The 27,878-nt window shown below is 36.6% G+C and overlaps 1 protein-coding gene across 4 annotated transcripts in view; it reads right to left on the bottom strand.

Annotated features, from left to right (window-relative positions):
* MTMR8 (myotubularin related protein 8) overlaps nt 1-27,878 on the bottom strand; it is a 118,614-nt gene that overhangs the window by 19,180 nt on the left and 71,556 nt on the right. For all 4 annotated transcript variants that reach the window (XR_008290126.1, XM_053202387.1, XM_053202386.1 and 1 more), the window contains one exon: nt 25,077-25,190. Coding sequence is in view for 3 of the 4 variants with exons in the window: in XM_053202387.1 (XP_053058362.1) it covers nt 25,077-25,109 (33 nt within the window). In the remaining variant the exon portion in view is untranslated. The remainder of the gene's footprint in view (nt 1-25,076; nt 25,191-27,878) is intronic.

Genomic DNA, 27,878 nt, shown 5'->3' on the forward strand with positions numbered 1-27,878 from the left:
AGAATATTTATTTGATGAAATAATTGCTGAAAATTTTCCTAATCTGGGGAAGGAAATAGATGTCCAGATCTAGGAAGAACAGAGAGCTCCCAAAAGTATCAGCCCATGGAGGTCCATAGCAAGACACATAATTAAGATGGTAAAAAGTAGTAATAGAATTTTAAAAGCAGTGAGAGAAAACAATTATACACAAGGGAAACCTCATAAGGCTATCAGCTTTTTCAGCAGAAATGCTGAAAACCAGAAGGGAGTGGCATGATATTACCAAAGTGCTAAAAGGAAAAAAAAATGCAACCTAAAATGCACTGCAAGGTTATCATTCATAATAGAAGGGGAGATACAGTATCCCAGACAAACAAAAGTTGAGTTCATCACCAAACCAACATTGCAAGAAACGTTAATGGAAATTCTTTGAATGGAAAAAAAAAGGCCATAATCAGGAGTCAGAAAATTATGGAAGGAAAAAATTTCATGAGTGAATGAACAAAATTAATAGATTAATCACCTACAAAAACAGTGTGGAAGTTAAAGCACACACAAAAAAACAGTAAACTCAATTATATCTATAAAAGTCAGTCAAGGTATTCACAAAACAAAAGGATGTACAGTATGACATCATATACATAAAATGGGTGTGTGGGGGAGTAAAACTTGAGTGTTTTTGGAATGGGCTCAAATTTAAGTGACCATCAACATAAAATAGACTGTAATATGCATAGGATGTTATATATAAACCTAATGTTAAACACAAATCAAAAACCTATAATAGATACACAAAAAAAATAGAAAGCAATCCAAGAACATTACTAAAGAAAGACATAAAACCACAAGAAAGAGAGCACATGAAAAAAGGAATAGAGAAGAACTACAAAAACAACCATAAAATGAGTAACAAAATTGCAGTAAGTACTTACTAATCAATAATTACTTTGAATTTAAATAGACTAAATGCTCCAAGCAAAAGAATACGGTAACTGAATAAGTAAAAAAAGAAAGACCCTGTAATGCTGTCTAGAAGAGACTCAGTTCAGACCTAAAGATACATTCTGATTGAAAATGAATGGATAGAAAAATATTTTATCATGCAAATGGAAGAAAAAAGAAAGTTGGGGTAGCAATACTTATTATCGGACAAAATAGGTTTTAAAATAAAGACTATAATAAGAGACAAAGAAGGGCACTACATATGATAAAGGGAACAATCAAACAAGAGGGTATAAAAATTCAAAGTATTTATTTGCTCTACATAGGAAGAGCTAAACACAAAAAGCAACAATTAAAAGACATAAAAGAAGAAATTGGCAGTTATACAATAATAGTAGACTACTTTAGCACCACACTTAAATCAATAGATCATCCAGACAGAAACTTAATAAGGAAACAAGCTTTGAAGAAGACAATGTACCAGATGGACACAAAAGATATATTCATAACATTCCATCCCCAAACAGTGGGATACACATTCTTTTCAAGTGAACATGGAACAGTCTCCAAAACAGATCATGTTAGGCTACAAAACAAGTCTTAACATATTCAAAAATATTAAAATCATACGATGCATCTTTTCCAACTACAGTGGTATGAAATAAGAAATAAATCACAAAGAAGTCTGGAAAGAACACAAATACATAAAGGATAAATAATACGCTACTAAACAATGAAAGGGCCAACCAAGAAATCAAGGAGGAAATTAAAAAAAAATACATAGAGATGAAGATGGCAGAACAACATGGAACTTTTTTTTCTCTCTTGTCCCTGAAATGCAGCTAGATCAACACCAAACCATCTTGCACACCTAGAAAACTGATCTGAGGATTAACACAACAATCTGTACAACTTAAACCACAGAACTCAGCAGGTATGCAGCATGGAGAGGAGAACTGGGGGAGAGAGAAGCTGCAGAGGGTAGGGAGCTGCTTTTGCTTGTGGACAAAGGACAGAGACGGGGGGGAAGAGTACAGGAAAAGCACTCCCCCCAAAAGCAGCTGGAGAGAAAGAGAAAGAGTGTACACACCCATAAGGGTTAACAAGAAAGGAAGAAAGGAGAAAGGAGAAAGGAGAGGGTTTAAATACCATTAAGACTCTATAAACAGGGGAGCACAGATTCTGAAACTCTGTGGCTGGATAGCTGGCAGACCTCTGGTGGGAAGGGTGAGTCCCCAGGAGGAGACAGCAAGGTAGGTCCAAGGCGTCCTCAGGCCACCTGGGAAGAGGCAGTTACCCTGCTAAGAGGACATTTGGTAGTGGCTGTGTGGCCTCCCCACAGGCAGAGAACAGCCATGTTTGCTGGTGTTAGAACAAGGATGTTAAGGGTGAAGCCTGGCACTGGATGTGTGTTGTAATTTACCATAATCCCTGAAATGCTGCAGCTACACAATTGTGAGAACTTTTTCTGGGGCAGGCTGGCATCTGGCCACAGTCTCTGGGCATCTGCAGCAGCGCAGTTGTGGGAACATCCCTGGGGTCAGGCAGGAACCCAGCCATTGATTGGCGAGACCCTCCCACAGAGGGTCTGAGTGGGTCAAAGTCATAGGGCCCTCAGAAATGAAGGGTTTGGAAACACATCCCCATCTGAGATAAAACTCAGGAGGGAGGTGCCAACTGGCAGGCTGACAGCTTGGTCTCGGACAGTGAAGAAGTGCAGAGTGGACGGAAGCCGGAGACAAATGAAGGGTGCTTGATTGTGGGTCCACGAGAGCACAGAGTTCTGATACTAGAGATTGGGTAGCTGAGTGACACCATTTTCACCCCTCCCACGCATGGGCATACACACAGTGAACATGATCAACAAGGATCCACCCCAGTAAACTAAGCAGCACCAGCTAGTGGAGAACAGAGCTGTTACACCAAACCCCATCCAACTGCACCAACCATGCTCTAAAGGAACACCACAAGACTCTGCGCCTACTTAGTTCACAGACTATAAAGTGCTTCATAGTTTGTTTATGGGACACTGGATGTAATTTCAATCGTATTTCTTTTTTCTAGCTGATCCATCTATTCAATTTTTCTTCCTTTCTTTTCATTTTTTGTTCTCAGATAAAGAGAAAAAACTTATTTTGCATTTTTATAAAAAATATTTTTCTTTTTTTAAATATAAATTATTGTCAAATTGGTTTCCATACAATACCCAGTGCTCATCCCAACAAGTGTCCTCCTCCCTGCCCATCACCCACTTTCCCCTCTTCCCCACCCCTATCTACCCTTAGTTTGTTCTCATTCTTTAAGAGTCTCTTATGGTTTCCCTCACTCCTCTGTAACGTTTTTTTTCCCTTATCCTGCCCCATTGTCTTATGTTAAGTTTCCTAAGATCCACATATGAGTGAAAATATATATGTCTTTCCCTGCCTGGCTTATTTCACTTTGCATAGTAACCTCCAGTTCCATCCATTGTGGCAAATGGGCAGATTTCATTCTATCGCATTGCCAAGTAGTATTCCATTGTATGTATAAACCACATCTTCATTCATCAGTTGATGGACATTTAGGCTCTTTCCATAATTTGGCTATTGAAAATGCTACTATAAACATTAGTGTACAAGTGCCCCTATGCATCAGCACTCTTGTATCCTCTGGGTAGATTCCTAGCAGTGCTATTGCTGGGTCGTAGCATAATTCTATTTTTAATTTTTGAGGAACCTCCACACTGTTTTCCAGAGCAGCTGCACCAGTTTGCATTCCCACGAGCAATAAGGAGGGTCCCTTTTCTCTACATCCTCGCCAGAATCTACAGTTACCTGATTTGTTCATTTTACCACTTTGACTGCTGTGAGGTGGTATCTGAGTGTACTGTTGATTTGTATTTCCCTGATGAGGAGTGACATTGAGCATCTTTTCGTGTGCCTGTTGGCAATCTGGATGTCTTCTTTAGAGAAGTGTCTATTTATGTCTTCTGCCCATTTCTTCACTGGATTATTTGTTTTTCAGGTGTGGAGTTTGGTGAGTTCTTTATAGATTTTAGATACTAGCCCTTTATCGAATACATCATTTGCAAATATCTTTCCCATTCTGTCGGTTGCCTTTTAGTTTTGGTGATTGTTTCCTTTGAACTAGAGAAGTTTTTATGTTAATGAGGTTCCAATAGTTCATGTTGGCTTTTAATTCCCTTGCCTTTGGAGAGTGTCAAGTAAGGAATTGCTGTGCCTGAGGTCAAAAAGGTTTTTCCCTGCTTTCTCCTCTAGTGTTTTGATGGTTTCTTGTGTCACATTCAGGTCCTTCAACCATTTTGAGTTCATTTTTGTGTATGGGGTAAGCAAGTGTTCTAGTTTCATTCTTCTGCATGTTGCTGTCCAGTTTTTCCAGCACCATTTTCTAAAGAGACTGTCATTTTTCCACTGGATACTCTTTCCTGCTTTGTCCAAGATTAGTTGGCCATACATTTGTGGGTCCAATTCTGCGTTCCCTGTTCTATTCCATTGGTCTACATGTCTGTTTTTGTGCCACTACCATACTGTCTTGATGATTAGAGTTTTATACTAGAGGCTAAAGTCTGGGATTGTTATGCCGACCGCTTTAGTTTTCTTCTTCAATATTACTTTGGCTATTTGGGTTCTTTTGTGATTCCATACAAATTTAGGATTGCTTGTTCTAGCTTTGAGAAGAATGCTGGTGCAATTTTGATTGGTATTGCATCTTTTAAAATGTGAAATTTATTGTCAAATTGGTGTCCATACAACACCCAGCGCTCATCCCAAAAGGTGCCCTCCTCAATACCCATCACCCATTCCCCCCTACCTCCCACCCCTCATCAACCCAGAATTTGTCCTCAGTTTTTAAGAGTCTCTTATGCTTTGGCACTCTCCCTCTCTAACCTTTTTTTCTTCTCCTCCCCCATGGACTTCTGTTAAGATTCTCAAGATCCACATAAGAGTGAAAACATATGGTATATGTCTTTCTCTGTATGACTTATTTCACTTAAAATAACATCTCCACTTCCATCCACGTTGTTACAAAAGGTCATATTTCATTCTTTCTCATTGCCATGTAGTATTCCATTGTGTATATAAACCACAATTTCTTTATCCATTCATCAGTTGATGGACATTTAGGCTCTTTGCATAATTTGGCTATTGTTGAGAGTGCTGCTATAAACATTGGGGTACAAGTGCCTCTACGCATCAGTACTCCTGTATCCCTTGGGTAAATTCCTAGCAGTTGTATTGCTGGGTCACAGGGTAGGTCGATTTTTAATTTTTTGAGGAACCTTCAGACTGTTTTCCAGAGTGGCTGCACCAGTTTGCATTTCCATCAAGAGTGCAAGAGGGTTCCTGTTTCTCCACATCCTCTCCAGCACCTATGGTCTCCCGATTTGTTCATTTTACCAACTCTGATTGGCGTGAGGTGATATCTGAGTGTGGTTTTTATTTGTATTTCCCTGATGAGGAGCGATGTTGAGCTACTTTTCATGTGCCTGTTGGTAATCTGGATGTCTTCTTTAGAGAAGTGTCTATTCATGTTTTCTGCCCATGTCTTCACTGGATTATGTGTTTTTTGGGTGTGGAGTTTGGTGCTTTATCTTTATAGATTTTGGATACTAGCCCTTTGTCCAATATGTCATTTGCAAATATCTGTTCCCATTCCATTCATTGCCTTTTATTTTGTTGATTGTTAACTTTGCAGTGCAGAAGCTTTTTATCTTCATGAGGTCCCAATAGTTCATTTTTGCTTTTAATTCCCTTGCCTTTGGGGATGTGTCAACTAAGAAATTGCTACGGCTGAGGTCAGAGAGGTTTTTTCCTGCTTTCTCCTCTAGGGTTTTGATGGTTTCCTGTCTCACATTCAGGTCCTTTATCCATTTTGAGTTTGTTTTTTTGAATGGTGTAAGAAAGTGGTCCAGTTTCATCTTTCTGCATGTTGCTGTCCAGTCCTCCCAGCACCATTTGTTAAAGACACTGTCTTTTTTCCGTTGGATATTCTTTCCTGCTTTGTCAAAGATTAGTTGGCCATACTTTTGTGGGTCTAATTCTGGGGTTTCTATTGTATTCCATTGGTCGATGTGTCTGTTTTTGTGCCAATACCATGCTGTCTTGATGATGACAGCTTTGTAGTAGAGGCTAAAGTCTGGGATTGTGATGACTCCTGCTTTGGTTTTCAAAATTATGTTGGCTAATCAGGGCCTTTTGTGGTTCCATACAAATTTTAGGATTACTTGTTCTAGTTTCGAGAAGAATGCTGGTGCAATTTTGATTGGGACTGCATTGAATGTGTAGATAGCTTTGGGTAGTATTGACATTTTAACAATATGTGTTCTTCCAATCCATGAGCACAGAATGGTTTTCCATTTCTTTATATCTTGTTCAATTTCCTTCATATGCTTTCTATAGTTTTCAGCATACAGATCTTTTACATCTTTGCTTAGGCTTATTCCTAGGTATTTTATGGTTCTTGGCGCAAATGGGAATGGGCTCAGTTTCTTTATTTGTCTTTCTGTTGCTTCATTGTTAGTGTATGAGAATGCAACTGATTTCTGTACATTGATTTTGTATCCTGCAACTTTAATAAATTCATGTATCATTTCTAGCAGATTTTTGGTGGAGTCTATCAGATTTTCCATGTATAATATCATGTCATCTGCAAAAGTGAAAGCTTAACTTCATCTTTGCCAATTTTGATGCCTTTGATCTCCTTTTGTAGTCTGATTGCTGATGCTAGCACTTCCAACACTATGTTAAACAACAGCAGTGAGAGTGGACATCCCTGTCATGTTCCTGATCTCAGGGAGAAAGCTCTCAGTTTTTCCCCTTTGAGGATATTAGCTGTGGGCTTTTCATAAATGGCTTTGATGATGTTTAAGTATGTTCCTTCTATCCCGACTTACTCAAGGGTTTTTATTAAAAAACGATGCTGAATTTTGTCACATGCTTTTTCTGCATCGATTGACAGGATCATATAGTTCTTATCTTTCTTGTATTAATGTGACGTATCCCATTGATTGATTTGCGAATCTTGAACCAGCCCTGCAACTCAGGAATGAATCCCACTTAATCATGGTGAAAAATTCTTTTTATATGCTGTTGAATTTGATTTGCTAGTATCTTACTGAGAATTTTTGCATCCATATTCATCAGGGATATTGGTCTGTAGTTATCTTTTTTTGCTGGGTCTCTGTCTGGTTTAGGAATGAAAGTAATGCTGGCTTCATAGAATGAGTCTGGAAGTTTTCTTTCCCTTTCTATTTTTTGGAATACCTTGAGAAGGATAGGTATTATCTCCGCTTTAAATGTATGGTAGAATTCCCCATTGAAGCCATCTGGTCCTGGACTCTTATTTGTTGGGAGATTTTTTTTTTAATTTTTTTAACGTTTATTTATTGTTGAGACAGAGAGAGACAGAGCATGAACGGGGGAGGGGCAGAGAGAGAGGGAGACACAGAATCGGAAGCAGACTCCAGGCTCTGAGCCATCAGCCCAGAGGCCGACGCAGGGCTCGAACTCTCGGACCGCGAGATCGTGACCCCTGCTGAAGTCGGACGCTTAACCGACTAAGCCACCCAGGCGCCCCATGGGAGATTTTTGATAACTGATTCAATTTCTTCGCTGGCTATGGGTCTGTTCAAGCTTTATATTTCCTCCTAATTGAGTTTTGGAAGTGTGCGGGTGCTTGGGAATTTGTCCATTTCTTCCAGGTTGTCCAGTTTGTTGGCATATAATGTTTCATAGTATTCCCTGATAATTGCTTGTATTTCTGAGGGGTTGCTTGTAATAATTCCATTTTCATTCATGATTTTATCTATTTGGGTTCTCTCCCTTTTCTTTTTGAGAAGCCTGGCTAGTGGTTTATCAATTTTGTTTATTTTTCCAAAAAACCAACTCTTGGTTTCATTGATCGGCTCTACTTTTTTTTTTTTTAGATTCTATATTGTTTATTTCTGCTCTGATCTTTATTATTTCTCTTCTTCTGCTGGATTTAGGCTGTCTTTGCTGTTCTGCTTCTATTTCCTTTAGCTGTGCTGTTCGATTTTGTATTTGGGATTTTTCTTGTTTCTTGAGATAGGACTGGATTGCAATGTGTTTTCCTCTCAGGACTGCCTTCGCTGCATCCCAAAGCATTTGGATTGTTGTCTTTTCATTTTCATTTGTTTCCATATATTTTTTTTATATCTTATCTAATTGCCTGGTTGGCCCATGCATTCTTTAGTAGGGTGTTCTTCAACCTCCGTGCTTTTGGAGGTTTTCCAGACTTTTTCCTGTGGTAGATTTCAAGCTTCATAGCATTGTGGTCTGAACGTATGCATGGTATGATCTCAATACTTGTATACTTATGAAGGGCTGTTTTGTGACCCAGTATGTGATCTATCTTGGAGAATGTTCCATGTGCACTCGAGAAGAAAGTATATTCTGTTGCTTTGGGATGCAGAGTTCTAAATAGATCTGTCAAGTCCATCAGATCCAATGTATCATTCAGGGCCCTTGTTTCTTTATTGATCCTATGTCTAGATGGTATCCATTGTTGTAAGTGGAGTATTAAAGTCCCCTACAATTACCACATTCTTATCAATAAGGTTATGTTTGTGAGTAATTGTTTTACATATTTGGGGGCTCCCATATTCAGCACATAGACATTTATAATTGTTAGCTCTTCCTGATGTATAGGCCCTGTAATTATTATATAATGCCATTCTTCAACTCTTGTTACAGCCTTTAATTTAAAGTCTATTTTGTCTGATATAAGTATCGCTACTCCAGCTTCCTTTTGACTTCCAGTAGCATGATAGATAGTTTTCCATCCCCTCACTCTTAATCTGAAGGTGTCCTCAGGTCTAAAATGAGTCTCTTGTAGACAGCAAATAAATGGGTCTTGTTTTTTTTTCCATTCTGATACCCTATGTCTTTTAGTTGGAGCCTTTAGTCCATTTACATTCAGTGTTATTATAGAAAGATATGGGTTTTGAGTAATTGTGATGTCTATAGGTTTCATGTTTGTAGTGATGTCTCTGGTACTTTGTGGTCCTTGCAACATTTCACTCATAGAATTCCCTTTAGGATCTCTTGTAGGGCTGGTTTAGTGGTGATGAATTCCTTCAGTTTTTGTTTGTTTGGGAAGACCTTTATCTCTCCTTCTATTCTAAATGACAGACTTGCTGGATAAAGGATTCTCAGCTACATATTTTTTCTGTTCATCACATTGAAGTTTTCTTGCCATTCCTTTCTGGCCCGCCCAATTTCAGTAGATAGATCCGTCACTAGTCTTATAGGTCTCCCTTTATAGGTTAGAGCATGTTAATCCCTAACTGCTTTCAGAATTTTCTCTTTGTCCTTGTATTTTGCCAGTTTCACTATGATATGTCGTGCAGAAGATTGATTCAAGTTACGTCTGAAGGGAGTTCTCTGTGACTCTTGGATTTCATTGCCTTTTTCCTTCCCCATATCAGGGAAGTTCTCAGCTATGATTTGTTCAAGTACACCTTCAGACCCTTTCTCTCTCTCTTCCTCCCCTGGAATCTCAATTATGCATATATTATTGAGTTCTATCACATCACTTATTTTTCTAATTCTCCCCTCATACTCCTGGATTTTTTTTTTATCTCTTTCTCAGCTGCCTCTTTTTCCATAATTTTATCTTCTAATTCACCTGTTTTCTCCTCTGCCTCTTCAATCCGAGCTGTGGTCACCTCCATTTTATTTTGCAGCTCATTTATAGCATTTTTTAGCTCCTCCTGACTGTTTCTTAGTCCCTTGATCTCTGTAGCCATAGATTCTCTGCTGTCCTCTATACTTTTTTCAAGCCCAGCGATTAATTTTGTGATTATTATTTTAAACTCATTTTCTGTTATATTGTTTAAATCGTTTTTTATCAGTTCATTAGTTGTCACTACTTCCTGGAGTTTCTTTTGAGGAGAACTTTTCTGTTTCGTTATTTTGGATAGTCCTTAGAGTGGCGCAGAACTGTATGCTCTTTCTCTGTGCTGTCTGGAGTAACGTGCGTTGGTTAGTGGGGCCACAGTCAGTCTGGTGTGTACCTTATCTTCCCCTTTCCCAGAGGCAGGACTCACTGTGGAGTAGTGTGGCACCTGTCTGAGCTACTTGCATACTGCCAGGCTTGTGGTGCTGCTTCGATGGGATCTGTTGTATTACCTGGGGTTGATGTGCAAGGTGCACAGTGGCAGGAGGGGCAGATTCAGCTCACTTTGCCTTTGGTGGTCTGCTTTGGGAGGGGCCCTGTGGCACCAGGAGGGAGGCAGAGCCATAGAGGGATGGATCCACAGAAGCACAGCATTGGGTGTTTATGCAGTGCAAGCAAGTTATGTGATGGGAACTGATTCACTTTGGGATTTTGGCTGGGGGATGGGCAAGGGAGATGGTGCTTCCCAGTGCCTTTGTTCCCCGCCAAGCTGAGCTCTGTCCTCCGGGGCTCAACATCTCTCCCTCCCATTGTCCTCTCGCCCTAACTGCTCTCTGAGCAGATCTGTTGAGTTAGAATATTCCAGATGTTAAGTCCCACTTGCTGTCAGAACACACTCCATCCGGTCCCTCTGCTTTTAGAAGCCAGACTCTGGGGCTCTGCCTTGAAGGGCAGGCTGCCCCTCCACCTCCCCAGCTCCCTAATGCCAGTCCTTGTAGTGCAAACCACCTCTCCGCCCTTCCTACCCTCTTCTGTGGGCCTCTTGTCTATCCTTGGCTCTGGGGAATTCGTTCTGCTAGTCATCTTGCAGTTATTTTGGCCAATGTGGGTGGAATCTAAGTGATCAGCAGGACACGGTGAGCCCAGCATCCTCCTACACCTCCATCTTCCACAATGTCACTCCAGATTGGTATTGCATTGAATGTGTAGATTGCTTTGGATAGTATTGACATTTTAACAATATTTATTCTTCCAATCCATGTGATGGAATGCTTTTCCATTTCTTTGTATCTTCTTCAATTTCCTTCATAAGCTTTCTATAGTTTTCAGCATACAGATCCTTTACATCTTTGGTTAGGTTTATTCCTAGGTATTTTATGGTTCTGTGTGCAATTGGTAATGGGATCAATTTATTAATTTCTCTTTCTGTTGCTTCATTATTAGTGTATAAAAATTCAACAGATTTCTGTACATTAATTTTGTACCCTGCGACTGTGAGAATTCATGTATCCGTTCTAGGAGATACATGAGTATCATGTCTTCTATGAAAAGTGAAAGTTTCACTTCATCTTTGTCAATTTTGATGCCTTTTATTTCATTTTGTTGTCTGATTACTCATGCTAGGATTTCCAATACTATGTTAAAAAACAGGGGTGAGAGTGGACATCCGTGTCGTGTTCCTGATCTCAGGTGGAAAGCTCTCAGTTTTCCCCATTATGTTGATATTAGCTCTGGGCTTTTCATAAGTTGCTTCTGTGAGGTTTAAGTATGTTCCTTCTATCCCGACTTTCTTGAGGTTTTTCATCAAGAAAATATGCTGTATTTTGTCAAATGCTTTTTCTGCATCTATTGACAGGATCATATGGTTCTGAACTTTTATTTTATTAATGTGATGTATCACATTGATTGATTTGCGAATATTGAATCAGCCCTACAGCCCAAGAATGAATCCTACTCGATCGTAATGAATAATGAATCTAGGTTGATTCACTAGTATCTTGTTGACAATTTTTGCATCCATATTCGTTAGGGATATTGACCTGTAATTCTGTTTTTTTTTTTTTTTTTCTTTTTCTGGGTCTCAATCTGGTTTGGAAATCAAAGTATTGCTGGCTTCATAGAATGAGTACAGAAGTTTTCGTTCCATTTTCAGTTTGGAACAGCTTGAGGAGGATAGGTATTAACTCTGCTTTAAATGTCTGGTAGATTTCTCCAGGGAAGCCCTCTGATACAGGACTCTTATTTGTTGGGAGATTTTTGATAACTGTTACAATTTCTTCACTACTTCCGGGTCTGTTCAAATTTTCTATATCTTCCTGTTTGAGTTTTGGTATTGTGTGGGTGTTTAGGAATTTGTCCATTTCTTCCAGGTTGTCCATTTTCTTGACATATGATTTTTCATAGTATTCCCTGATAATTGCTTGTATTTCTGAGGGATTGGTCATAATAAATCCATTTTCCTTAGTTATTTTATCTATTTGAGTCCTCTCTCTCTCTCTCTCTTTTTTTTTTTTTTGAGAAGTCTGGCTAGAGGTTTATTAATTTTAGTTATTTTTCAAAAAAACAACTCTTGGTTTCATTGATCTTTTCTACTTTTTTTTGGATTCTATATTGTTTATTTTTTATCTGATCTTTATTATTTCTCTTCTGCTGGGTTTGGGTTGTCTTTGCTATTCTGCTTCTATTTCATTTAGGAGTGCTGTTAGATTTTGTATTTGGGATTTTTCTTGTTTCTTGAGATAGGCCTGGATTGCAATGTATTTTCCTCTTAGGAATGCCTTTGCTGCATCCCAAAGGGTTTGGATTGTTGTATTTTCATTTTTATTTGTTTCCATATACCTTTTAATTTCTTCTCTAATTGCCTGGTTGGCCCATTCGTTCTTTACTAGGATGTTCCTTAACTTCCATGCTTTTGGAGGTTTTCCAGACTTTTTCCTGTGGTTGACTTCAAATTTCACAGCATTAAGATCTAAAAGTGTGCATGGTATCATCTCAATTCTTTCATATTCTTGAGGGCTGTTTGCTGACCCAGTATGTGATCTATCTTGGAGAATGTTACATGTGCACTTTAGAAGAAAGCATATTCTGCTGCTTTAGGATGTAGAGTTCTAAATACATCTGTCAAGTCCATCTGGTGCAATGCATCATTCAGGGCCATTGTTTCTTTAATGATTGTGTCTAGATGATCTGTCCATTGCTGTAAGTAGAGTATTAAAGTTCACTGCAATTACCACATTCTTATCCATAATATTGCTTATGTTTGTGATTGTTTTAAATATTTGGGTGCTCCCAAATTCCTTGCATAGACATTTATAATTGTTAGCTCTTCCTGATCGATAGACCCTGTAATTATTATATAATGCTCTTCTTTGTCTCTTGTTACAGCCTTTAATTTAAAGTCTAGTTTGTGTGATATAAGTATGACTACTCCAGCTTTCTTTTGACTTCCAGTAGTATGATAGATAGTTCTCCATCCCCTCACTTTCAATCTGAAAGTGTCCTCAGGTCTGAAATGAGTCTCTTGTAGACAGCAAATAGATGGGTCTTTTTTTTTTTACCCATTCTGATACCCTATGTCTTTAGATTGGAGCATTTATTCCATTTACATTCAGTGTTATCAGTGAAAGATATGGGTTTAGAGTCATTGTGTTATGTGTAGGTTTCATGCTTGTAGTGATGCCTCTGGTATTTTGTAGTACTTCCAACACTTACCTCACAGAATCCCCCTTAGGATCTCTTGAAAAGCTGATTTAGTGGTGATGAATTCCTTCAGTTTTTGTTTGGGAAAAACCTTTATCTTTCCTTCTATTCTGAATGACAGGGTTTCTGGATAAAGGATTCTTGGCTGTACATTTTTTTTCCATTCATCACATTGAAGATTTCCTGTCATTACTTTCTGGCCTGATGATTTTCAGGCGATAGGTCTGCTACTACCCTTGTGTGTCTACCCTTGTATATTAAGGGTTATTTATCCCTAGCTGCTTTCAGAATTCTCTCTTCAGCCTTGTATTGTGCCAGTGTCATTATGATATGTTGTGCAGAAGATCAATTCAGGTTGAGTCTGAAGGGAGTTCTCTGTGCCTCTTGGATTTCAATGTCTGTTTCCTTCCCCAGGTTGGTGAAATTCTCAGCTATGATTTGTTCAAGTATACCTTCAGCCCCTTTCACTATCTTCAGCTTTCTCTAGAATTCCTATGATACAGATATTGTTCCATTTGAATGCATCACTTAGTTCTCTAATTCTCCCCTTGATCCTGTGATTTTTTTTATCTCTCTCTTTCTCAGCTTCCTCTTTTTCCATAATTTTATCTTCTAATTCAGCTATTCTCCCTCTGCCTCTTCAGTCTGTGCTGTGGCTACCTCCATTTTATTTTCCACTTCATTTATATATTTTTTAAAATTATTATTATTATTTGTTAGTTCCTTTATCTCTGCAGTAGATTCTCTGCTGTCTTCTATGCCTTTTTCAAGCCCAGTGATTAATGTTATGTTATTATAAATTCTTGTTCAGTTGTATGGCTTATATTTGTTTTCATCAATTCTTTAGCTGTTACTTCTTCCTGGAATTTCTTTTGAGGGGAATTCTTCTGTTTTAACATTTTGGCTAGTTTTCTGTCCCTTATGAGTATAAAAATCTTGTTATGTGCTCTGCACCTGGAAACACTGCTATAGTAAAGGGGGTTCATACACTGTCCAGGGACTGGCCATTCAGGAGGTGTTTTTTGCTCTCTTTTGTTGTGATTTTGGTTATTTTATTTCTCTACTCGTAGTGATATTTTGGACCCTCAAAACAAATGTGTGCTTTGATTTGTTCCTTGAGGTAGTGTCTACTTGGCTCCAGTCACTTCAGGCTTGATTATAAATTCCAGGCCCTCTTCTTGGCCTTCTGCCAACTCAGCCTCATTGATTCCCAAAAAAATATTTTTCTTAATTTTTTCTACTATGTTTTTTACTTCTTACTAATTTTTTAAATTCTAGCATACTTTCATCATTTCATTTTATCCTATTTTATTGTAGTCGTTTTTTAAAAAAATGTTCAAATATTTTCCTTTTTCCCCCTTTTTCTTTTCTTTCTTTCCCTTTTTTCCTTGATTCTATAAAGCTTCTTTCAACAACTGACCAAAACACACCTAGGATCTACCATCCTTTATTTGATTTTTTGTGTTCTTTTTAGTTTTTAAATTTAATTTTTTTAGTATTATTAAGTGTTTTTCATCCTCCAAAATGACAAAATGAAGAAATTCACCCCAAAAGAAACAACAGGAAGCTATGATAGCCAGGGGCTTAATCATATAGATACAAGCAAGATGTCTGAACCAGAATTTAGAATCATGAAAATAAAATACTAAGTGGGGTTGAATCAAAAGCATAGAATGCCTTTCTGCGTAGATAGTAAATAAAAGAAGTAAAATCTAGTCAGGACAAAATTAAAAATGGTATAACTGAGCTGTAATCTCGAGTGGATGTCATGGCGGCAAGGATGGATGAAGCAGAGCAGAGAATCAGTGATGTAGACTATAAACTTATGAGAATAATGAAGCAGAAAAAAAAGAGAGAAAGTAGGGCAAAAGAGCACGATATAGGAGAGAACTCGGTGACTCATTATAAAGGAAGAACATCCAAATCATAGGGGTCCAGAGGATGAAGAGAGAGGAAAGGGGTAGAGGTTGATGTGAGCAAATCATAGCTGAAAACTTTCCTAACCTGGGGAAAGACACAGACATCACAATCAGGAAGCACACAAAACTCCCATTATATTCAACAAAAACTGACCACCAACAAGGCATATCATAGTCAAATTCACAAAATATCATAGTCAAATTCACAAAATACACAGAGAAGGAAAGAATAATGAGAGCAGTAAGAGGGAAAAACAGTCCTTAACCTGCAAGTGAAGACAGATAAGGTTTGCGGCAGACCTATCCACAGAAACTTGGCAGGGCAGAAAGGAGTAGCAGGATATATTCATATTCAGTGTATTGAATCGGCAAAGTATGCAGGCACAAATTCTTTACCTAGCCAGGCTGTTGTTCAAAATAGAGATAAAGGGTTTCCCAGACAGACAAAAATTAAACGAGTTCATGACCACTAAACGAGGCCCACAAGGAACTTTAAGGGGGACTCTCTGAGGGGAGAATAGATGAAACAAAACAGACCAAAAGCAAAAGACTAGAAAGGCCCAGGGAGCACCAACTCCCTGGGAGGGAAACTCCAACTCTATAGGCAATATAATGGCCATAAATTCATATCTTTCAGTACTCACTCTAAATGTCAATGGACTAAAAGCTGCAACCAAAAGGCAAAGAGTAATAGAATGGATTAAAAAAAAAAAAACAAAATACATCTACATGCTGTTTACAAGAGATACATTTTAGACCTAAAGACACCTGCAGATTGAAAGCAAGGCGATGGAGTACCATGTAGCATGTTAATGGTCGCCAAAATAAGGCCAGAGTAGCCATACTTATATCAGGAAATCTAGATTTTAAAATAAAGACTATAACAGGATACGAAGAAAGGCATTATATCACAATTAGAGGGTCTGTGCACCAAAAAGTTCCAAGCATTGTAAACATATATGTTCCAAATGTGGTGGGACCCAAATATATAATTCAGTTAATCACAAACATACAGAAACTCTTTGATAATAATACCATAATAGTAAGGGACTTGAACACCCCACTTACAGTAATGGGCAGACCATCTAAACAGAAAATAAAGAAACAAGGCCTTTGAATGACACACTGGACCAGATGGACTAAACAGATATATTCAGAACATTTCATCTTAAAGTAGCAGAATACACATTCTTCTTGAGTGTTCATGGAACATTCTCCAGAGTATATCACATACTGGGACACAAATCAGCCCTCAACAAGTACAAAAAGTTTGAGATCATACTGTGCATAATTTCAGACCACAACTCTATGAACCTCAAAATCAACCACAAGAAAATAATTGGAAAGACAACAAACACTTGGAGGCGAAAGAACATCCTACTAAAAATGAGTGGGCTAACCAAGAAGTTAAAAGGAAATTGAAAAGGACATGAAAGCCAATGAAAATGATAACACCATAGTGCCAAATCTCTGGGATACAGCAAAGGCGGTCATAAGAGGGAAGTATATAGCAATCCAGGCCTTCCTAAAGAAGGAATAAAGGTCTAAGGTATGTAACCTAACCTTACACCTTAAAGATCTGGAAAAATAACAGAAAATAAAACCCAAAGCCAGCAGAATATGGGAAATAATAAACTTTAGAGTGGAAATCAATGCTATAGAAATAAACCAAAAAAAAAAAAAAAAAAAAAGACCAGATCAATGAAAACAGGCCTGGTTCTTTGAAATAATTCACAAAATTGATAAACTCCTAGTCAGTTTGATCAGAAATAAAAATGAAAGTACCCAAGTAAATAAATCAAGAATGAAAGAGGAGACACCACAACCAACAATACAGAAATGCAAACAATAATAAGAGAATATTATGAGCAATTGTATGCCAATAAATTGGGCAATATGGAAGAAATGGACAAATTCCTGGAAACATATGAACTACCAAAACTGAAACAAGAAGAAATAGAAAATTTGAACAATCCCATTACCAGTAAATAAATTGAATTTGTAATAAAAAAATCTCCCAAAAAAGTGGAGTCCTGGGTGGAATGGCTTTCCAGGGGAATTCTACCAATTCTATCATTTAAAGAAGAGTTAATATTTATACTTTTGAAGCTGTCCCAAAAATAGAAATAAAACTAAAACACACAAACTCATTCTATGAAGCCAGCATTACCTTGATTCCGAAACCACAGACCCTACTAAAAAGGAGAACTACAGACCAATTTCCCTGATGAACATGGATGCAAAAATTCCCAACAAGATACTAGCCAGCTGCATTCAACAACACATTAAAATAATTATTCACCATGACCAAGTGGGATTTATACCTGGGATGAAAGGCTGGTTCAATATCCACAAAACAATCAAAGTGATTAATCATGTCAATAAAAGAAAGGACAAGAACTACATGATCTTCTCAACAGATGCAGATAAAGCATTTAATAAAATACAGTATCCGTTCTTGATAAAAATCCTCAAGAAAGTAGGGATAAAAGGATCATACCTGAAGATGTTAAAAGCCATATATGACAGACCCACTGCTAATATCATCAATGGGGAAAAACTGACAAGTTTCCCCCTAAGGTCATGAACACAACAGGGATGTCCACTCTCACCACAGTTATTCAACATAGCATTAGAAGTCCTAGATTCAGCAATGGGACAACACAAAAGAATAAATGGGATCCAAATCAGCAAGGAGGAACTCAAATTTTCACTCTTTGCAGACGACAAGATACTCCATATGGAAAACCTAAAAGATTCCAACAAAAAACTGCTATAACTGATTCATGAATTCAGCAAAGTTGCAGGATATAAAATCAATGCACAGAAATCAGTTGAATTTATATACACCAATAATGAAGGAGCAGAAAGAGAAATCAAGAAATCAATCCCATTTGCAATTTCATCAAGAACCATAAAATACCTAGGAATAAACCTAACCAAAGAGGTGAAAAGTCTATACACTGAAAACTATAGAAAGCTTATGAAAGAAATTGAAGAAGACACAAAAAAAGGAAAAATATTCCATGCTCGTGAATTGGAAGAACAAATATTATTAAAATGTCAATATTACACAAAGCAATCTACACATTCAATGCAATTCCTATCAAAATAACAACAGCATTCTTCATGGAGGTAGAAAAAACAATCCTAAAATTTGTATGGAACCAGAAAAAATCCCGAATAGCCAAAGCAACCCTGAAAAAGAAAAACAAAGCTGGAAGTATCACAATCCTGGACTTCAAGCCATATTACAAAGCTGTAACCATCAAGACAGTATGATATTAGCACAATAACAGTGAGATCAATGGAACAGAATAGAGAACCCAGAAATGGATCCACAAATGTATGGCCAACTAATCTTTGACAAAGCAGGAAAAGAGTAACCGATGGAATAAAGACAGTGTCTTCAGCAAATGGTGCTGGAAAAGCTGGACAGTGGCATCAGAAAAATGAACCTGGACCACTTTCCTACACCATACACAAAAATAAACTCACAATGGATAAAAGACCTAAATATAAGGCAGGAAGCCATCAAAATCTGAGAGGAGAAAATAGGCAAAAACCTCTTTGACCTTGGCCTCAGCAACTTCTTACTGAACACATCTCCAGAGGCAAGGGAGACAAAAGCAAAATTGAACTATTGGGACCTCATCAAGATAAAAAGTTTCTGCACAGGGAAGGAAACAATCAGCAAACTAAAAGGCAACCAGTCGAATGGGAGAAGATATTTGCAAATGACATATCAAATAAAGGGTTATTATCAAGAATCTATAAAGAACTTAACACACTCAACACCCAAAAAACAAACAATCCAGTGAAGAAAAGGGCAGAAGACATGAACAGACACTTTTACAAAGAAAACATCCAAATGGCAAACAGACACATGAAAAAATACTGAACATCACTCATCATCAGGGTAATACAAATTAAAACCAAAATGAGATACCATCTCACACCAGTCAGAAGGGCTAACATTAACAACTCAGGTAACAACAGAATTTGGAGAGGATGCAGAGAAGGAGATCTCTTTTGCACTGCTGGTGGGAATGTAATCTGGTGCAGCTACTCTGGAAAACATTATGGAGGTTCCTGAAAAAAATTAAAAATAGAACTACCCTATAACCCAGCAATTGCACTGCTAGGTACTTATCCAAGGGATAAGGTATACTTATCCAAGGGATACAGATGTGCTGTTTCAAAGGGGTACATGTACCCCAATGTTTATAGCACTGCTATCCACAATAGCCCAAGTATGAAAAGAGCCCAAATATCTATCAACAGATAAATGAAGAAGATGTGGCATATATATATACAATGTAGTATTACTCAAAAATCAAAAAGAATGAAATCTTGCCATTTGCAACAACATGGATGCAACTAGAGGATATTATACTAAGTAAAAATATTGAGCCAGAGAAAGACAAATATCATATGACTTTACTCGTATGTAGAATTTAAGATACAAAACAGATGAACATAAGGGAAGGGAAGCAAAAACAATATAAAAACAAGGAGGGGGACAAAACATAAGAGACTCTTAAATACAGAGAATGAACTGAGGGTTACTGGAGGGGTTGTGGGTGGGGGATGGGTAAATGGGTAAGGGGCATTAATGAACACACTTGTTGGAATGAGCACTGAGTGTTAAACATGGGGGATGAATCACTGGAATCTCCTCCTGAAATCATTGCACTACATGCTAACTAACTTGGATGTAAATTAAAAATAAATAAACAAATAAGTAAATAACTAATGTAATACAATAAATTTTTAAAAATCTCTTAAGAAGGTAATTCTCACATTAACTGTTCTTACCACAATATAAATAAAATTTTTAAAAGAAAAACAAATAGAGATAATTGAAACTGAAAAAACAATGGTTCAAAATCGTTGGGATATAGCCAAACCTCTTCTATGAGGGAAGATTATAGCAATATACCTCAAGAAGCAAGAAAATTTTCCAATAAACAACCTGACCTAAAAGACTTAGAAAAAGAAGAAAAAATGAAGTCAAAGCCAGTAGAAGAAAGGAAATGATAAAGATTATACCAGAAATAAAGGAAATAGAAACAAATATATATATATATATATATATATATATATATATATATATATATATATATAATAGAACACAAAAATGAAACCAGGAAGTGGTTCTTTGAAAAGATCAACAAAATTGAGAAACTTTTAAAGATGCTCATTTTAATAAGTACTCAAATAAAATCAGACATGAAGGAGGAGAAATAACATCACCACAGGAGTATAAGAGAATATTATGAAAACTTACATGCCAACTAATTAGACAGCCTATAAGAAATAGGTCTATTTTTGTATAAATATATACCCTTCTAAAACTGGAGCAGGAAGAATTAGAAAATTTGAACAGATTACTAGTAACAAAACTGAATCCGTAATCAACAAACTCCCAACAAATAAATGTCCAGAACCAGATATATTCACAGGTGAATTCTACCAAAAAATTAGAGGTAATATGCATTATTCCCAAACTATTCCCAAATATAGAAGAGGAAAGGGGGGCGACTGGGTGGCGCAGTCGGTTAAGCGTCCGACTTCAGCCAGGTCACAATCTTGCGGTCTGTGAGTTCGAGCCCCGCATCGGGCTCTGGGCTGATGGCTCAGAGCCTGGAGCCTGTTTCCGATTCTGTGTCTCCCTCTCTCTCTGCCCCTCCCCCGTTCATGCTCTGTCTCTCTCTGTCCCAAAAATAAATAAACGTTGAAAAAAAATTTTTTTAAAAAAAGAAGAGGAAGGAAAGCTTCCAAATTCATTATGCAATGCCAGATTTACCCGGATACCAAAACCAGACAAAGACACTACAAAAACCCAAAAAACAAAAAGAAAAAAAAAACTATAGCCAGTAATTTTGATGAATGTAGATGCAAAAATCCTCAAAAAAATTAGCAAATGAAATTCAATAATATCTTTAAAAATCATTTATCACATTCAAGTGAAGTTTATTCTGGGAATGATTCAATATTCCAAAAGTAGGGTTTAATATTCACAAATCAATCAGCATGATAACTCACATTAACAAAAGAAAGGATAAAAACCATATGATAATTTCAATAGATGCAGGAAAAGCATTTGACAAACTACCACATCCATTTATGATAAAAACTCTCAACAAAGTAGGTTTAGAGGGAACATACCTCAATATATTAAAGGCCATATGTGAAAAGCCCACAGCTAACTACATAATTGTGAAAAGCTAAGAGTTTTTCATCTAAGATCAGCAAAAAGACAAGGATGTCCACTCTCACCACTTCCATTGAACATAGTACTGGAAGTCCTAACCATAGCAATCAGACAACAAAAAGAAATAAAACCATCCAAATTGTTAAAGTGTAAAACTGTCATTATTTGCAGATAATACACACACACACACACACACACACACACACACAAACACACACATACATATAAGATTCCACCAAAAATCTACTAGAACTGATTAATGAATTCAGTGAAGTCATAGCATACAAAATTAATATACAGATATCTGTTGCATTTCTATATACTAGTAATGAAGTAGAAGAAAGAGAAATTAAGAAAATTCCATTTACAATTGCACCAAAATTAATAAAAAACCTAGGAATAATTTTAACCTAAAAGATAAAAGATGTGTACTCAGAAAACTATAAAACACTGATGAAAAAAATTGAAGATGACACAAACACATGGAAAGATATTCCATGTTCATGGATTAGAAGAAATGATATTATTAAAATGTCCTTACTACTCAGAGAAATCTATAGATTTAATGCAATCCTTGTCAAAAATTCCAACAACATTTTTCACAGAACTAGAACAATAATCCTAAAATTTGCATGGAATAAGAAAAGGCCTCAAATAGCAAAAACAATATTGAAAAGAAACAAAGCTCAAGGTATCACAGTCCCAGATTTTGGGATATACTACAAAGCTGTATGGCACTAGCACAAAAATAGACATATAGATCAATGGAATGAAGACAGAAAGCAGAAATAAACCCATACTTATATGGTCAATTAATCTATGAGAAAAGAGGCAAGAACATACAGTGGGGAAGACAGTCTCTTCAATAAATGGCGTACTGGGAAAACTGGACAGCTAAATGCAAAATAATGAAACTGGACCACTTTGTTTTACATTGTACACAAAAGTAAAATCAAGATGGAGTAAATACCTAAATGTGAGACCTGAAACCTCCTAGAAGAAAAAATACGCAGTAATTTATTTGACATTGGCCATAGAAACATTTTTCTAGATATGTCTCCTCTGGCAAGGGAAACAAAAGCAAATATAAACTATTGGGACTACACTAAAATAAAAAGCTTTTGCACAATGAAGGAAACTATCAGCAAAACAATAAGGCTACCCACAGAATGGATAAGATATTTGTAAATGATATATCCACTAAGGAGTAAATATCCAAAAGACATAAAGAACTTATACAACTCAACACCAAAAAAACAATCTGATTAAAAAATGGGCAGAGGAAATGAATAGACATTTTTCCAAGGGAGGCATACAGATGGTCAACAGACACATGAAAAGATTCTCAACATTACCAATCATCAGGGAAATGCAAATGAAAACCACAATGAGTTATCACTTTATACCCATCAGAATGGCTAAAATAAAAAAAAGAAATAACAAGCGTTGGTGAGGATGTGGAGAAAAAAGAAACCTTATGCACTGTTGGTGGGAATGCAAATAGGTGCAACCACTGCAGAAGACAGTGTACAGGTTCCTCAAAAAGTTAAGAATAGAATTATGCATGATTCAGTAATTCTACTACTAGGTATTTACCCAAAGAAAATGAAAACACTAATTAAAAAAGATAGACATGCCCCTCTGTTTATTGCAGCATTATTTATAATAGCTATGATGTGGAAACTACCCAAGTCTCCATCCACAGATCAATGGATGAGGCAAGTATGTATGTATATATGTATGTATGTATATATACATATATGTGTATATGTATATACACACACATACACACACACACATGCTGGAATATTTCTCAGACTAAAAAAATGAAATCTTAACATTTGCAACATGGATGAACCTGAAGTTATAATGCTAATTTAAATAAGTAAGAGAATAGACAAATTCCACATGATTTCACTGATATGTGAAATTTATGAAATAAAACAAACAAAAAAGAGACAAAACAACAGCCTCTGAAATACAGAGAAGAAACTGGTGGTTGCCAGAGGGGAGGTCAGTGGGGTATGAGTAAAATAGATAAAGGGGATTTACAGTACACTTACCTTCATGAGCACTGAGTGATGTGTAGAATTGCTGAATCATGACACTATACACATGAAACTAATATAACCCAGTGTATTATTTATACTTGTATAAAAAATTAAAAAAGCAAAATATAAAAAAATAAAAAGAGTAAAATCAAGCAGCAGGAAAAAAAGCACTATTGGAAACAGCATGTGGTTGGCATCTTTTTTGGAAATATTCTTGCAAGTAAAGGCAGAAAATGTAGAGGTTATAAAGGTAAGCGAAATAAGTAGCAGAAAGACAAATACCATATGACTAAACTGAAATGTGGGATTTAAGAAACCAAACAAAGAAAAAAAGGTAGCCACTTTTGTAAAAGGCAGCCATAGGTAGAGTTTTGCTGCAGCAGTCAACAAAATAAATACAAATAGAAAATAAAAAATTAAAAAATAGAAATGTCAGTAGGGTTATCTCAGTGATAATATTATGGTCCACTTTTGTTTTTATTTATTAAAAAAGGATGTTAATAAATGTTATGTAAATATTTTCAAAGGAAGCATTGCTTACTGTTTAACTTTAGAATCAGAGTGTGATCTGGTTCTGTCTACAATGAATCTGCTGTTGTTCTCTCAGGAATTAGGCAGGAATAAGTCAAATGGGTCTAGAGTAGGGTACCTGTTCTGGGGGCCTTGTAGAGAAGGGTGCTAATTGCTTAAAGAGGAGGCAGGAAAAAGTATCCTAGGAAAAATTTTCCCTACTTCACAGTTCTGCCTAGGGCTTGGCTTTGCATGGCTGCTTGTTTTTTTTGGGTTTTTCCCCCTGTGATTTTAAGTCATGCTTTAGTTTTACCTCTTTTTCTTCCTTTTGAAAAATTCAACCAAATTAATTGAATGTTACCTCCCAAGAAGTCATTCAAAAGTTTGGGATCTGATGTAATCACAATGCACTTATTTTCACAATGAAAGGATATTTGTTTACCTATAGGGAACAGAAAATCTATGCCTTATCTGGCCTAAAGCGAGTTCATGCCAAGTTGCTAACTAGCACACCCTTTCCATTCTCCTTCAAATACACCCTTAGGCACCACTAGATTCCAGAAGATGCTTAGCATTTTCCACATTTTTAAAGGAAATCTCTGTTGCCTGGATTAACCTGTATTAAAAACAGGGGTCTGACTTTCATTTTGCCAGTGTCATAAAGCAAAACCAATATACATAGAATGACCAGTCAGTGAACAGTTTGCAATCTACATGGGAAGGAAATGAGAATTTTTCATAAGGTTTTTCTTATTGGAAATATAACAATTTAATTATTTTTATCAGTACATTCAAGATGTCACACTTACTTATTCTCTTGATGGTAATAAATTCCAGTATGACATCCCTGTCGTTCCCTCTTGTTACTACTAATAAATTCCATCCATTCCAAAAGGGAACTAACCCACTTGTTTAATTAGCTGAGTGTGATATTTACCACTTTCTATAGGAATTAAGAAACAGAGATGTGCCTCAGTTCTTTGTAGATAAAGGATATCTAGAAGCCAGAATATGTAACAAGCAGCCAAGAAGCTTCTCACAAGTACCAATTCAACTCCAAGTGGGCTGGATCTACCTGGAAGAGGCAAGAGAATCTCTCTTTGAGACATTATTCCTTACCTTTTCTAGTTTGTGCATATCTGACTCCAGCATTTATCTCTGCTTCTTAATTTCCAGGAGGCTGTTAAGCACTGCAGCCCTTTATCACAGTGGTTATACATACCACACCAGAATCTTGAATAAACAAACAAACAAAAAAATGGATTAGTTTAGCTGGAGGAATACATTATTGATTTTTTCCTTGTGTTAAGGAAATATTAGTTTGGTAGGTAGGCAGATTTCAAATCTAAGATAATTTTGATGACATTAAAAAGAGTGGTCATGCTCAAAAAGTTAAAAATAGAACTACCCTACCATCTAGTAATCACATTAGTGTTGATTTACCCCAAAAATACAAAACACTAATTAGAAGGGATACATGCACCCCTACATTTATTGTAACATTATTTACAATAGCCAAATTAGGTAAGCAGCCTAAGTATCCATCAGTACATAAATGGATAAAGACGTTGTACATGATGCAATATTATTCAACCATAAAAAGAATGACATCTTGCCATTTGTGAAGACATGGATGGAGCTAGAGAGCATAAAGCTAAGCCAAATAAGACACTCAGAGAAAGACAAATACCATATGGGGAATTTAATAAACAAAACAAATGAGCAAAGGAAAAAAAGAGAGACAAACCAAGAAAGAGATTCTTATCCATAGAGAACAAACAGAATGTTTCCAAAGGGGTGGCATGTGGGGAGGGGGGATGGGTAAAATAGGTGATAGGAACTAAGGAGTGCACTTGTGATTAGTACTGGATGATATATGGAATTGTTGAATCACTATATTGTATACCTGAAATTAATATTATACTGTAGGAATATTTTAAAAAATTAATAAAAGGCATCCAAACAGCAAGGAAGAAGTAAAACTTTCACTATTTGCAGGTGACATGATACTATATATAGAAGACCCAAATGACTCCAAAAACTGCTAGAACTGATCAATGAATTCAGTGAAGTTGCAGGATACAAAATCAATGTATGGAAAACTGTTGTATTTCTGAACACCAGTAATAAAGCATCAGAAAGAGAAATGAAGGAGTCAATCCCATTTACAACTGCACCAAACACAATGATACCCAGAATAAATTTGATGAAAGAGGTAAAAGATCTGTACTCTGAAAATTTTAAAACACTGAGGAAAGAATTTGAAGAGGAAATAAACAAATGGAAAAACATTCCATTCTCATGGATTTGAAGAACAAATATTGTTAAAATGTCTACACTGCACAAAGCAATCTATACATTTGATTCAATCCCATCAAACTACCAACAACAGTTTTCACAGAGCTAGAACAATCTTAAAATTTGTATGGAACCACAGAAGTTTCCAAATAGCCAAATCAATCTTGAAAAAGAAGAGCAAAGCCGGAGGCATGACAATTCCAGACCTCAAGATATATTACACAGCTGTAGGAATCAAAACAATATGGTGTTGGCACAAAAACACACACATAAATCAATGGAATAGAATAGAAAACCCAGAAATGAATCCAAAACTATATGGTCAATTAATCTTTGACAATAAGGAAAGAATATCCAATGAGAAAAAGACAGTCTCTTCAATAAATGGTGTTGGGACAACTAGGCAGCAACATGCAAAAGAAGGAAACTGGACCACTTTATTATACTACACAGAAATAAATTCACAATGGATTAAAGACCTAAATGTGAGACCTGAAAACAAAACAATCCTAGAAAATAAAGGCAGTAATTTCTTTGACATCAGCCATAGCAACTTCTTTCTAGATGTGTCTCCTGAGGCAAAGGAAACAAAAGAAAAATAAACTACTGGGACTTCATCAAAACAAAAACAAAAACAAAAACAAAACAAAAAATTCTGCATAGTGAAGGGCAGGCAACCTATAGTATGGGGGAAGATTTTTTCAAATGAAATATCAGATAAAGGGTTAGTATCCAAAGTCTGTAAAGAACTTATCAAACTCAATAACCCAAAAATGAATAATCTAATTTTAAAAAGGTAGAAGACATGAATAGACATTTTTCTAAAGAAGACATACAAAAGGCCAATAAACATATGAAAAGATTCTCAACACTGCTGATTATCAGGGAAATGTAAATAAAAACTACAAAGAGATGTCATCTGACACTTGTCAGAATGGCTAAAATCAATAACACAAGAAACAACGGGTGTAGGCAAGAATGTGGAGAAAGGGGAACCCTTTTGCACTTTTGGTGGGAATGCAAACTGGTGCAGCCACTCTGGAAAACAGTATGGAGATTCCTCAAAAAGTTACAGATGCCTGGGTGGGTCAGTTGGTTAAGCGTCCAACTTCAGCTCAGGTCATGATCTCACTGCTTGGGACTTCAAGCCCTGTGTCGGGCTCTGTGCTGACAGCTCAGAGCCTGAAGTCTGCTTCAGATTCTGTCTCCCTCTCTCTCTGCCCCTCTCCTTCTCATACTCTATCTCTCTCTCTCTCAAAAAAGAAAAAAAAACATTTTAAAAAGTTACAAATAGAACTACCCTATGATCCAGTAATTGAATTACTAGGTATTTACTCAAAAGATACAAAATACTAATTGAGAGGGGTATATGCACCCAGATGTTTACAGCAGCATTATCTACAATGGCCAAATTATGGAAGCAGCCCAAGTGTCCATTGACTGAAGAATGGATAAATGTATATAATGAAATTTTGCCATTTGCAACACATGGATGTAGCTAGAGAGTATGATGGTAAGTGAATAAGTCAGTCCGAGAAATACTAATACCATATGATTTCACTCATGTGGAACTTAAGAAACAGATAAGCATAACGGAAGGGAAGGAAAAAAAATAAAATAAGA

The sequence above is a fragment of the Acinonyx jubatus genome, chromosome X, assembly GCF_027475565.1.
Source record: "Acinonyx jubatus isolate Ajub_Pintada_27869175 chromosome X, VMU_Ajub_asm_v1.0, whole genome shotgun sequence".
Lineage (NCBI taxonomy): Eukaryota > Metazoa > Chordata > Mammalia > Carnivora > Felidae > Acinonyx > Acinonyx jubatus.